At 40.7% G+C, this 14446-nt stretch overlaps 1 protein-coding gene across 2 annotated transcripts in view; it reads left to right on the top strand.

Moving 5' to 3' along the window:
* CGAS (cyclic GMP-AMP synthase) overlaps positions 1-14446 on the top strand; it is a 273184-nt gene that overhangs the window by 218526 nt on the left and 40212 nt on the right. The window contains exon 5 of one of the 2 annotated variants that reach the window (XM_053710435.1): positions 11954-13244. The exons of the other annotated variant lie outside the window; for it this stretch is intronic. Within the exon in view, the coding sequence (XP_053566410.1) occupies positions 11954-11999 (46 nt within the window). The 3' untranslated portion in view covers positions 12000-13244. Of the gene's footprint in view, positions 1-11953; positions 13245-14446 lie in introns of those variants that run through there. 2 annotated transcript variants of the gene reach the window in all.

The following is a 14446-nucleotide window of genomic DNA, read 5'->3' as shown; positions in this document are numbered from 1 at the left end:
TCCTATTCATTTAAATAAATGTGATTTATGTGATAATGACAATGATGCCCAAGATGATTCCTCAAGTGAGGGGAGTAAGCATGGTACTGCATCATTCCCTCCTTCGTCTACACGAGTCTTGCCCACTCAGGAGGCCCCTAGTACATCTAGCGCGCCAATACTCCTTACTATGCAACAATTAACGGCTGTAATGGATAATTCTGTCAAAAACATTTTAGCCAAAATGAACACTTGTCAGCGTAAGCGCGGCTGCTCTGTTTTAGATACTGAAGAGCATGACGACGCTGATAATAATATTTCTGAAGGGCCCCTAACCCAGTCTGATGGGGCCAGGGAGGTTTTGTCTGAGGGAGAAATTACTGATTCAGGGAACATTTCTCAACAGGCTGAACCTGATGTGATTGCATTTAAATTTAAGTTGGAACATCTCCGCATTCTGCTTAAGGAGGTATTATCTACTCTGGATGATTGTGACAAGTTGGTCATCCCAGAGAAACTATGTAAAATGGACAAGTTCCTAGAGGTGCCGGGGCTCCCAGAAGCTTTTCCTATACCCAAGCGGGTGGCGGACATTGTTAATAAAGAATGGGAAAGGCCCGGTATTCCTTTCGTCCCTCCCCCCATATTTAAAAAATTGTTTCCTATGGTCGACCCCAGAAAGGACTTATGGCAGACAGTCCCCAAGGTCGAGGGAGCGGTTTCCACTTTAAACAAACGCACCACTATACCCATAGAGGATAGTTGTGCTTTCAAAGATCCTATGGATAAAAAATTAGAAGGTTTGCTTAAAAAGATGTTTGTTCAGCAAGGTTACCTTCTACAACCAATTTCATGCATTGTCCCTGTCGCTACAGCCGCATGTTTCTGGTTCGATGATCTGATAAAGGCGGTCGATAGTGATTCTCCTCCTTTTGAGGAGATTATGGACAGAATCAATGCTCTCAAATTGGCTAATTCTTTCACCCTAGACGCCACTTTGCAATTGGCTAGGTTAGCGGCTAAGAATTCTGGGTTTGCTATTGTGGCGCGCAGAGCGCTTTGGTTGAAATCTTGGTCGGCTGATGCGTCTTCCAAGAACAAGCTACTTAACATTCCTTTCAAGGGGAAAACGCTGTTTGGCCCTGACTTGAAAGAGATTATCTCTCTGATATCACTGGGGGTAAGGGCCACGCCCTTCCTCAGGATCGGCCTTTCAAGGCAAAAAATAAACCTAATTTTCGTCCCTTTCGTAGAAACGGACCAGCCCAAGGTGCTACGTCCTCTAAGCAAGAGGGTAATACTTCTCAAGCCAAGCCAGCTTGGAGACCAATGCAAGGCTGGAACAAGGGAAAGCAGGCCAAGAAACCTGCCACTGCTACCAAGACTGCATGAAATGTTGGCCCCCGATCCGGGACCGGATCTGGTGGGGGGCAGACTCTCTCTCTTCGCTCAGGCTTGGGCAAGAGATGTTCTGGATCCTTGGGCGCTAGAAATAGTCTCCCAAGGTTATCTTCTGGAATTCAAGGGACTTCCCCCAAGGGGGAGGTTCCACAGGTCTCAGTTGTCTTCAGACCACATAAAAAGACAGGCATTCTTACATTGTGTAGAAGACCTGTCAAAAATGGGAGTGATTCATCCTGTTCCATTAAGAGAACAAGGGATGGGGTTCTACTCCAATCTGTTCATAGTTCCCAAAAAAGAGGGAACGTTCAGACCAATCTTAGATCTCAAGATCTTAAACAAGTTTCTCAAGGTTCCATCGTTCAAGATGGAAACCATTCGAACTATTCTTCCTTCCATCCAGGAAGGTCAATTCATGACCACGGTGGATTTAAAGGATGCGTATCTACATATTCCTATCCACAAGGAACATCATCGGTTCCTAAGGTTCGCATTCCTGGACAAACATTACCAGTTCGTGGCGCTTCCTTTCGGATTAGCCACTGCTCCAAGGATTTTCACAAAGGTACTAGGGTCCCTTCCAGCTGTGCTAAGACCAAGGGGCATTGCTGTAGTACCTTACTTGGACGACATTCTGATTCAAGCGTCGTCCCTTCCTCAAGCAAAGGCTCACACGGACATTGTCCTGGCCTTTCTCAGATCTCACGGATGGAAAGTGAACGTGGAAAAGAGTTCTCTATCCCCGTCAACAAGGGTTCCCTTCTTGGGAACAATATTAGACTCCTTAGAAATGAGGATTTTTCTGACAGAGGCCAGAAAAACAAAACTTCTAGACTCTTGTCGAATACTTCATTCCGTTCCTCTTCCTTCCATAGTTCAGTGCATGGAAGTGATCGGGTTGATGGTAGCGGCAATGGACATAGTTCCTTTTGCGCGCATTCATCTAAGACCATTACAACTGTGCATGCTCAGTCAGTGGAATGGGGACTATACAGACTTGTCTCCGAAGATACAAGTAAATCAGAGGACCAGAGACTCACTCCGTTGGTGGCTGTCCCTGGACAACCTGTCATAAGGGATGACATTCCGCAGACCAGAGTGGGTCATTGTCACGACCGACGCCAGTCTGATGGGCTGGGGCGCGGTCTGGGGATCCCTGAAAGCTCAGGGTCTTTGGTCTCGGGAAGAATCTCTTCTACCGATAAATATTCTGGAACTGAGAGCGATATTCAATGCTCTCCAGGCTTGGCCTCAGCTAGCGAGGGCCAAGTTCATACGGTTTCAATCAGACAACATGACAACTGTTGCGTACATCAACCATCAGGGGGGAACAAGGAGTTCCCTAGCGATGGAAGAAGTGACCAAAATCATTCTATGGGCGGAGTCTCACTCCTGCCACCTGTCTGCTATCCACATCCCAGGAGTGGAAAATTGGGAAGCGGATTTTCTGAGTCGTCAGACATTGCATCCGGGGGAGTGGGAACTCCATCCGGAAATCTTTGCCCAAATCACTCAGCTGTGGGGCATTCCAGACATGGATCTGATGGCCTCTCGTCAGAACTTCAAAGTTCCTTGCTACGGGTCCAGATCCAGGGATCCCAAGGCGGCTCTAGTGGATGCACTAGTAGCACCTTGGACCTTCAAACTAGCCTATGTGTTCCCGCCGTTTCCTCTCATCCCCAGGCTGGTAGCCAGGATCAATCAGGAGAGGGCGTCGGTGATCTTGATAGCTCCTGCGTGGCCACGCAGGACTTGGTATGCAGATCTGGTGAATATGTCATCGGCTCCACCTTGGAAGCTACCTTTGAGACGAGACCTTCTTGTTCAGGGTCCGTTCGAACATCCGAATCTGGTTTCACTCCAGCTGACTGCTTGGAGATTGAACGCTTGATTTTATCGAAGCGAGGGTTCTCAGATTCTGTTATCGATACTCTTGTTCAGGCCAGAAAGCCTGTAACTAGAAAGATTTACCACAAAATTTGGAAAAAATATATCTGTTGGTGTGAATCTAAAGGATTCCCTTGGGACAAGGTTAAGATTCCTAGGATTCTATCCTTCCTTCAAGAAGGATTGGAGAAAGGATTATCTGCAAGTTCCCTGAAGGGACAGATTTCTGCCTTGTCAGTGTTACTTCACAAAAAACTGGCTGCTGTGCCAGATGTTCAAGCCTTTGTTCAGGCTCTGGTTAGAATTAAGTCTGTTTACAAACCTTTGACTCCTCCTTGGAGTCTCAATTTAGTTCTTTCAGTTCTTCAGGGGGTTCCGTTTGAACCCTTGCATTCCGTTGATATTAAATTATTATCTTGGAAAGTTTTGTTTTTAGTTGCAATTTCTTCTGCCAGAAGAGTTTCAGAATTATCTGCTCTGCAGTGTTCTCCTCCTTATCTGGTGTTCCATGCAGATAAGGTGGTTTTACGTACTAAACCTGGTTTTCTACCAAAAGTTGTTTCTAACAAAAACATTAACCAGGAGATTATCGTACCTTCTCTGTGTCCGAAGCCAGTTTCAAAGAAGGAACGTTTGTTGCACAATTTGGATGTTGTTCGCGCTCTAAAATTCTATTTAGATGCTACAAAGGATTTTAGACAAACATCTTCCTTGTTTGTTGTTTATTCCGGTAAAAGGAGAGGTCAAAAAGCAACTTCTACCTCTCTCTCTTTTTGGATTAAAAGCATCATCAGATTGGCTTACGAGACTGCCGGACGGCAGCCTCCCGAAAGAATCACAGCTCATTCCACTAGGGCTGTGGCTTCCACATGGGCCTTCAAGAACGAGGCTTCTGTTGATCAGATATGTAGGGCAGCGACTTGGTCTTCACTGCACACTTTTACCAAATTTTACAAGTTTGATACTTTTGCTTCTTCTGAGGCTATTTTTGGGAGAAAGGTTTTGCAAGCCGTGGTGCCTTCCATTTAGGTGACCTGATTTGCTCCCTCCCTTCATCCGTGTCCTAAAGCTTTGGTATTGGTTCCCACAAGTAAGGATGACGCCGTGGACCGGACACACCTATGTTGGAGAAAACAGAATTTATGTTTACCTGATAAATTACTTTCTCCAACGGTGTGTCCGGTCCACGGCCCGCCCTGGTTTTTTAATCAGGTCTGATAATTTATTTTTTTTAACTACAGTCACCACGGTACCATATGGTTTCTCCTATGCAAATATTCCTCCTTAACGTCGGTCGAATGACTGGGGTAGGCGGAGCCTAGGAGGGATCATGTGACCAGCTTTGCTGGGCTCTTTGCCATTTCCTGTTGGGGAAGAGAATATCCCACAAGTAAGGATGACGCCGTGGACCGGACACACCGTTGGAGAAAGTAATTTATCAGGTAAACATAAATTCTGTTTTTATGGAAAAACGGAGCTTCGTTTTAAACAATAAGGCCTAGATTTGGAGTTCGGCGGTAAAAGGGCTGTTAACGCTCCGCGGGCTTTTTTCTGGCCGCACCATAAATTTAACTCTGGTATCGAGAGTTTAAACAAATGCTGCGTTAGGCTCCAAAAAGGGAGCGTAGAGCATTTTTACCGCAAATGCAACTCTCGATACCAGAGTTGCTTACGGACGCGGCCGGCCTCAAAAACGTGCTCGTGCACGATTCTCCCATAGGAAACAATGGGGCTGTTTGAGCTGAAAAAAAACCTAACACCTGCAAAAAAGCAGCGTTCAGCTCCTAACGCAGCCCCATTGTTTCCTATGGGGAAACACTTCCTACGTCTGCACCTAACACTCTAACATGTACCCCGAGTCTAAACACCCCAAACCTTACACTTATTAACCCCTAATCTGCCGCCCCCGCTATCGCTGACCCCTGCATATTTTTTTTAACCCCTAATCTGCCGCTCCGTAAACCGCCGCAACCTACGTTATCCCTATGTACCCCTAATCTGCTGCCCCTAACACCGCCGACCCCTATATTATATTTATTAACCCCTAATCTGCCCCCCTCAACGTCGCCGACACCTGCCTACACTTATTAACCCCTAATCTGCCGAGCGGACCTGAGCGCTACTATAATAAAGTTATTAACCCCTAATCCGCCTCACTAACCCTATCATAAATAGTATTAACCCCTAATCTGCCCTCCCTAACATCGCCGACACCTACCTTCAATTATTAACCCCTAATCTGACGACCGGAGCTCACCGCTACTCTAATAAATGTATTAACCCCTAAAGCTAAGTCTAACCCTAATACTAACACCCCCCTAAGTTAAATATAATTTACATCTAACGAAATAAATTAACTCTTATTAAATAACTTATTCCTATTTAAAGCTAAATACTTACCTGTAAAATAAATCCTAATATAGCTACAATATAAATTATAATTATATTGTAGCTATTTTAGGATTAATATTTATTTTACAGGCAACTTTGTAATTATTTTAACCAGGTACAATAGCTATTAAATAGTTAAGAACTATTTAATAGCTACCTAGTTAAAATAATAACAAATTTACCTGTAAAATAAATCCTAACCTAAGATATAATTAAACCTAACACTACCCTATCAATAAATTAATTAAATAAACTACCTACAATTACCTACAATTAACCTAACACTACACTATCAATAAATTAATTAAACACAATTGCTACAAATAAATACAATTAAATAAACTAGCTAAAGTACAAAAAATAAAAAAGAACTAAGTTACAAAAAATAATAAAATATTTACAAACATAAGAAAAATATTACAACAATTTTAAACTAATTACACCTACTCTAAGCCCCCTAATAAAATAACAAAGCCCCCCAAAATAAAAAATTCCCTACCCTATTCTAAATTAAAAAAGTTACAAGCTCTTTTACCTTACCAGCCCTGAACAGGGCCCTTTGCGGGGCATGCCCCAAGGATTTCAGCTCTTTTGCCTGTAAAAAAAAACATACCATACCCCCCCCCCAACATTACAACCCACCACCCACATACCCCTAATCTAACCCAAACCCCCCTTAAATAAACCTAACACTAAGCCCCTGAAGATCTTCCTACCTTGTCTTCACCATACCAGGTTCACCGATCCGTCCTGGCTCCAACATCTTCATCCAACCCAAGCGGGGGTTGGCGATCCATCATCCGGTGCTGAAGAGGTCCAGAAGAGGCTCCAAAGTCTTCCTCCTATCCGGCAAGAAGAGGACATCCGGACCGGCAAACATCTTCTCCAAGCGGCATCTTCAATCTTCTTCCATCCGGTGCGGAGCGGGTCCATCTTGAAGCAGGCGACGCGGATCCATCCTCTTCTTCCGTTGTCTCCCGACGAATGACGGTTCCTTTAAGGGACGTCATCCAAGATGGCGTCCCTCGAATTCCGATTGGCTGATAGGATTCTATCAGCCAATCGGAATTAAGGTAGGAATTTTCTGATTGGCTGATGGAATCAGCCAATCAGAATCAAGTTCAATCCGATTGGCTGATCCAATCAGCCAATCAGATTGAGCTCGCATTCTATTGGCTTTTCCGATCAGCCAATAGAATGCGAGCTCAATCTGATTGGCTGATTGGATCAGCCAATCGGATTGAACTTGATTCTGATTGGCTGATTCCATCAGCCAATCAGAAAATTCCTACCTTAATTCCGATTGGCTGATAGAATCCTATCAGCCAATCGGAATTCGAGGGACGCCATCTTGGATGACGTCCCTTAAAGGAACCGTCATTCGTCGGGAGACAACGGAAGAAGAGGATGGATCCGCGTCGCCTGCTTCAAGATGGACCCGCTCCGCACCGGATGGAAGAAGATTGAAGATGCCGCTTGGAGAAGATGTTTGCCGGTCCGGATGTCCTCTTCTTGCCGGATAGGAGGAAGACTTTGGAGCCTCTTCTGGACCTCTTCAGCACCGGATGATGGATCGCCAACCCCCGCTTGGGTTGGATGAAGATGTTGGAGCCAGGACGGATCGGTGAACCTGGTATGGTGAAGACAAGGTAGGAAGATCTTCAGGGGCTTAGTGTTAGGTTTATTTAAGGGGGGTTTGGGTTAGATTAGGGGTATGTGGGTGGTGGGTTGTAATGTTGGGGGGGGGTATGGTATGTTTTTTTTTACAGGCAAAAGAGCTGAAATCCTTGGGGCATGCCCCGCAAAGGGCCCTGTTCAGGGCTGGTAAGGTAAAAGAGCTTGTAACTTTTTTTAATTTAGAATAGGGTAGGGAATTTTTTATTTTGGGGGGCTTTGTTATTTTATTAGGGGGCTTAGAGTAGGTGTAATTAGTTTAAAATTGTTGTAATATTTTTCTTATGTTTGTAAATATTTTATTATTTTTTGTAACTTAGTTCTTTTTTATTTTTTGTACTTTAGCTAGTTTATTTAATTGTATTTATTTGTAGCAATTGTGTTTAATTAATTTATTGATAGTGTAGTGTTAGGTTAATTGTAGGTAGTTTATTTAATTAATTTATTGATAGGGTAGTGTTAGGTTTAATTATATCTTAGGTTAGGATTTCTTTTACAGGTAAATTTGTTATTATTTTAACTAGGTAGCTATTAAATAGTTCTTAACTATTTAATAGCTATTGTACCTGGTTAAAATAATTACAAAGTTGCCTGTAAAATAAATATTAATCCTAAAATAGCTATAATATAATTATAATTTATATTGTAGCTATATTAGGATTTATTTTACAGGTAAGTATTTAGCTTTAAATAGGAATAAGTTATTTAATAAGAGTTAATTTATTTCGTTAGATTAAAATTATATTTAATTTAGGGGGGGGTGTTAGTGTTAGGGTTAGACTTAGCTTTAGGGGTTAATACATTTATTATAGTAGCGGTGAGGTCCGCTCGGCAGATTAGGGGTTAATAATTGAAGGTAGGTGTCGGCGATGTTAGGGAGGGCAGATTAGGGGTTAATACTATTTATGATAGGGTTAGTGAGGCGGGTTAGGGGTTAATAACTTTATTATAGTAGCGCTCAGGTCCGCTCGGCAGATTAGGGGTTAATAAGTGTAGGCAGGTGTCGGCGACGTTGAGGGGGGCAGATTAGGGGTTAATAAATATAATATAGGGGTCGGCGGTGTTAGGGGTAGCAGATTAGGGGTACATAAGGATAACGTAGGTGGCGGCGCTTTGCGGTCGGAAGATTAGGGGTTAATTATTTTAAGTAGCTGGCGACGATGTTGTGGGGGGCAGGTTAGGGGTTAATAAATGTAATACAGGGGTCGGCGGGGTTAGGGGCAGCAGATTAGGGGTACATAAGTATAACGTAGGTGGCGGTCGGCAGATTAGGGGTTAAAAATTTAAATCGAGTGGCGGCGATGTGGGGGGAGCTCGGTTTAGGGGTACATAGGTAGTTTATGGGTGTTAGTGTACTTTAGGGTACAGTAGTTAAGAGCTTTATGAACCGGCGTTAGCACAGAAAGCTCTTAACTCCTGCTTTTTTCAGGCGGCTGGAATTTTGTCGTTAGAGCTCTAACGCTCACTTCAGAAACGACTCTAAATACCAGCGTTAGAAAGATCCCATTGAAAAGATAGGATACGCAAATGGCGTAGGGGGATCTGCGGTATGGAAAAGTCGCGGCTGAAAAGTGAGCGTTAGACCCTTTAATCACTGACTCCAAATACCAGCGGGCGGCCAAAACCAGCGTTAGGAGCCTCTAACGCTGGTTTTGACGGCTATCGCCAAACTCTAAATCTAGGCCTAAGAAGGTAAATTACATTGCTATAATAGTTTATATGCAAAATGTTTGTTCCGTTTTACATTAAAAACAAAAAAGTTAGTAATCCTTTAAGAAGCTTTGGAGCATGTACATCAGTAATAGAAACCCACATATTTTCTTCAGGACCATAACCTTTCCATCTTATCAGATACTAAAGGTTTTTCATCTGAAGGCGAGCATCAAGGATGGAATCAATTTCAAATTCCTTATGATCATCGAATTGGATAGGAGGTTGATGAGTTTTGATGTGGTTGGAGTGATGATAAGGTTTCAGAAGTGAAACGTGGAATGATGGATGGATCTTATAGGAATCTGGAAGATCTATTACAACTGTACTGGGGTTTAATATTCTTTTGATGGAAAAGGACCCATAAACCGGTGACCCAATTTCTTAGAGGGAAGGATGAGTTTCAAATATTTGGTGGAGAGCCAAACTAAATCTCCTAGTTTATAGTTTGGACATTGACGGTGTTTTAAGTCGTAGTAATGTTTTTGGTTGGATTTAGCTTTGGTTAAATGGACTTTTAGGAGATCCAATCCTGCTTTCAGTGTGGTAGAATAGACCTTTGCTCCTGAAGAATTAATGTCACTATGGGATAAGGCAATGATTCTGGGATGGTAACCATAGGTGGCAAAAAACAGAGTTGTTTTAGTGGAAGTAGAAATGGAGTTATTGTATGAGAATTCAGCCATGGGTAGATAGGATAACCAATCATCTTGTGAGTTATGTAGCATCTGAGTTATTGTTTGAGTATCTGGTTTACCCTTTCAGTAAGCCCATTGGTCTGTGGATGGTAAGAAGTAGAGAACTTGAGATGTATTTTGAGGATCTTGCAAAGAGCTTTCCAGAAGTGGGAAGTGAATTGGCTTCCTCGATCTGTTAATATTGAGGTAAGTAAGCCATGTAATTTTAAAATGTGAGTCATAAAGGCAATGGCAGTTTCTTTTGCGTTTGGTAGTTTTTTTAGCAGAATAAAGTGGGCTAATTTTGTGAGGTGATCCACTACAACAAGTATCGTATTGTGTTGTTGGGATGGTGGAAGTTCAACAATGATATCCATTGACACTGTTGTACATTGTATGTCCGGAATGGGAATTGGATTTAGGAATCCAACTGGATTTCTACGTTCAGATTTATTTCTAGTGCAGGTTTCACATGTGATCACATACTTTTATATATTTTGGTCTATCTGGGGCCACCAGAAGTATCTTTTGATTAACTCTTTAGTCTTATGTACTCCAGGATGTCCAGATAGAGGAGTATCATGAAATTGCTGTAAGATAGAATCTCTAATTGAGGGTGGGATGTATAATTTGTGTTGGTGGTAGTACAACCCAGAGGAGTTTTTTTACTGTGTGTTAGTAAGAGGGGGTTCAGTCTTTAAGAACCTCTTTTTCTAGGGGACTTAATAGTCCTAAAAATAGTGCCCATCTTACTTGGCGAGAGGAGAGGGTTTTATTTTTTCTTAAACATTGGATATTTTTATGATCTGTGTATATTAGGAAGGGTTTGTGTCTCCTTGTTTCTAAGGCAGACTTAACAGCTAGGAGTTCCTTATCACCGATTGAATAATTAGCTTCTGCTGGTAATAAAGACCTAGAGTAAAAGGCAACTGGATGTTGTCTAGTTTTTTCGTCTTTCCGCTGTGACAAAACAGCACCTATACCTGTATTTGATGCATCAACTTCTACAATAAACTGACTATTATGATCTGGGAGATTGAGGATAGGTGCAGAAATAAAAGCCTTTTTTAAAGAAGGAAATGCTTGTTCGGCTTTAGGGGACCAGATAAATTTATTTTGGTGTTTAGTCAGATTAGTCAATGGTTTGGTAAGGATTGAGAAGTTAAAAATGAATTTCCTATAAAAGTTGGAAAACCCCAGAAATATTTGTAAGGATTTAACTGAAGTGGGTCTTGGCCAATTTGAGATAGCAGATAATTTATCTGGGTCCATCTGTATCTTATCAGGAGTGATAACGTAACCTAAGAATTCAATATTCTGGACATGAAATTGGCATTTTACCAGTTTTGCAAAGAGTCTATGATTCCGAAGGCGTGTCAAGACCCATTTAACATGTTTCACATGCTCTTGATGGATTTTTGAAAATATAAGGATGTCATCCAGATAGATAACACAGATATCAGTCAAATCCTTAAAGATATCATTCACAAAATACTGGAAAGATGCTGGGGCATTGCAAAGCCCAAAGGGCATTACCTTATAATAAAAAAGGCCATATCTTGTCCTGAAAGCAGTTTCCACTCATCTCCCTCCTTCATTCTGATCAAGTTGTATGCGCTTTTCAAATCTAACTGTGTAAATAGTTTTTTATCATTTATAATTTATAAATGTTTTATCATTTAGGTGTTTGGATGTAAACTAATTGCTCCTGAGTCCGTAATACCACCTGCCTTTTTTATCATTTAGGTGTTTGGATGTAAACTAATTGCTCCTAAGTCCGTAATACCACCTGCCTTTTTCTACCGCAATTTTCCAATCAATTCAAATACATAGCGCAAGACCGGAAGTACGTATGAAAGTCCCAATATCACTTCCGGTTTGTATACTATTGGAGATACGGAACTAAGGGCATTCCCGACGGAAGAACATACCTTAAGGACCTCTGACCCCATATTGTACCTCCAGGGCACAATATCAGGCCAAACATACGGGCTACTAAGTAAGAAAACCGGCGCAAATTTTTTGGCACACTTTTCAAAAAATATCATTGGCCAGTTAGGTATACAAATAGGCCAACACTTTACAGAGCCGATACCAGTCTTGAGAAAGGTCTTCACAGACCGAAACGCGTAGAAAACTGGTATTACGGCTCAGGAGTATTAGGTAAGCCAAACACTTATCATCCACATTGTTAGAGGCATTATTGCACTATGTTCTTTTCTGTTTTTCCTTAGGCAACTGACGGATCATTTATACAACGCTAATCACATTCAAAGCTAATCACAATTGGAAGTGAATGAATATCAGTGATACAACACTATTTTCACCATCAGTTTATGAACAATTTTTTGAACATTATTGATCATAGTTTTATTTTTAGGTGTACACCTCGTTTTTTGACACTTTTTTTGAATACCTTTTTTCACAACATTTTTTCGATTTTTAACCTGCCATTTCAAATTTTCTTTTTTCCATCCTTTTTTCACCCACACACCTTGTGATTGTTATTCGTTTAGGATATGGATTATAACACAAAATTTGGATTATTATACTCAATCAGAATCACAAATTGGATCGCATTTTATTAATGTTTTATATATAATTTTTGGGACATTATATATATATATTTTTTTTTGGGACATCATTTTTTGGAGACATTATTTTTGAACATGTTTGTTAATTACACACACCACTATTAACATTTGGAAGAAAATTAGTTTTTTGGGATTATTTCTTTGGACATTATTTGAACACTGCATAATTTTATCACTTTGTGAACACTATTTACAAATCTGGACTAGTACACATGCAATAGATTAACATCTTTGCTTTTTTAATTGATTATCGCAATTATAACCTAATTTGTACAACTATCCAATAACGCAATACCACTGTTTAAGTATATCAACACTGCTCTACAGTATTTTTATATGACTGTATTTTTATTGCAACTTTATTGCTAGTATTTTTATTGTAATTGTATAATTGTATACAGGTATACCCCGCTCATACAGCGGGTTAGGGACCGGAGCCCCGCTGTAAAGTGAAAACCGCCTTAAAGTGAAACAAGACAGTTTTAGCTTTCTTTTCACTTGCCAGTGTGTTTAAAAACTTAAAAACATGTTTTAACTAACTTATATTAGGTGTACAATAGAGCTAAGTTTAGTTTAACACTCACACAGCACAGTAGTCAATAATTACTGTACCTGTAAAATAGTGACAATCACTGTAGTACAATTTGCCAGAGTATAGCACTGAGACACAGATTGCACTGTAATGATGTAAACAGAGTGAACTAAGCATAACAAAATGGTGCCAGTCACTTTTCTTGCAATCTCACGAAGATTACAGCACTGTTTTAAAATCCTTGGAGGTTGAACTTCAGCTCCACAAAGCGCTGTATTAGCGAAGCGCTGTAAAGTGAGGTATACCTGTACTTTTATCGTGTTTTTCATTGCATTTTTTGTTTATTATATTTAATTTGATTTTAAGAGGTTTATTAAAATAACATTTTTAACCTTATAACATCTACCCATTGAGTTCATATACGTTGATACATAGCGTGGGCACCACCTTCAGCAACACGCACCCTAATAGGGAGTGTAGCGCTTTTCTTTTGGCACATTTCTTTCTTATCTCTTTGAGATCTGGTTGGGAGATCACGCCTAATTTAAGATAAGTTTGTGTGGTATAATCCTTTGGCGCATTTTGATATATCTCTTCTGTGTAAATCGTGGCACCGTTAAGGCGTTTAAGAAGTTCAGGGATGAGTGGAAGCGGGCAACGTTTTTTTTTATGGTGACAGAATTAAGAGCTCTATAATATATAATTGGCCTTAAAGAGTTATCCTTATTTCTGACAAAGAAAAATCCCGCAGCTGCTGGGGAGGTGGAAGGAACGATAAACCCTTTTTTAAGATTTTCATTGAGATATTCTCTTAAATGATGGAGCTCTTTTTGTGAGCGTAGGTATATCTTGCCATAGGGTATCTTAGAGCCTGGAAGGATATCTATAGGACAGTCATAGATCCTGTGTGGGGGAAGAGATTCTGCTTCCTTAAGATCAAAAACATCTGTTAAGTCATGGTATTCAGGTGGAATGGTAACCTCTAAACTGCCTATAACCTTATTAGGAAAACAGGTGGAAATGCAATACTGTGACTGGAAAGTAAGACTATTTTTCAACCAATCAATGTTAGAATTGTGTTGAGTTAACCAAGGAAAGCCAAGTGAAGTGGGAATTATGTCGAACGTGACGTATTAATTGTGAACACAAGAGGTGGAGATTAGTAAAGGTATCGTGTGATGAGTTATCGGACCTTTGTGAATTAGAGACCCATCAATAACTTTTACAAGCAGTGGTTTCTGCTTCAATAATGAGGGAATTTTATTATTTTTAACAAATTCTGAATCAATAATTAGACCGAAAGCACCGGAGTCTATTATAGCTTCAGTCTTGGTCTGCTGTTGATTCCACTGCAAGGATAAAGAGTCAGAGGAGATATAGTTTTTGTGGGTATAAGAGTATTTATAAAATTTTCCTTACCCTTCTTTTGATGGTGTAATATAGGACAGGATGAGTAGGTATGCTCTTTGTTAGCACAATATAAGCATAGGTTAGACATGTGTCTTATATTCTTCTCTTCCTGTGTTAAGGGATCTTTTATTGTGCCGATTTCCATAGGAGTAGTACTTGAAGTAGATCTTTCAGTTAAGTGGGTACTCTCT

The sequence above is a fragment of the Bombina bombina genome, chromosome 4 (genome assembly GCF_027579735.1).
Source record: "Bombina bombina isolate aBomBom1 chromosome 4, aBomBom1.pri, whole genome shotgun sequence".
NCBI classification, from domain to species: domain Eukaryota; kingdom Metazoa; phylum Chordata; class Amphibia; order Anura; family Bombinatoridae; genus Bombina; species Bombina bombina.
Note: the sequence above shows the minus strand (reverse complement) of the source record. Positions and strands in the feature narration are given on the sequence as shown.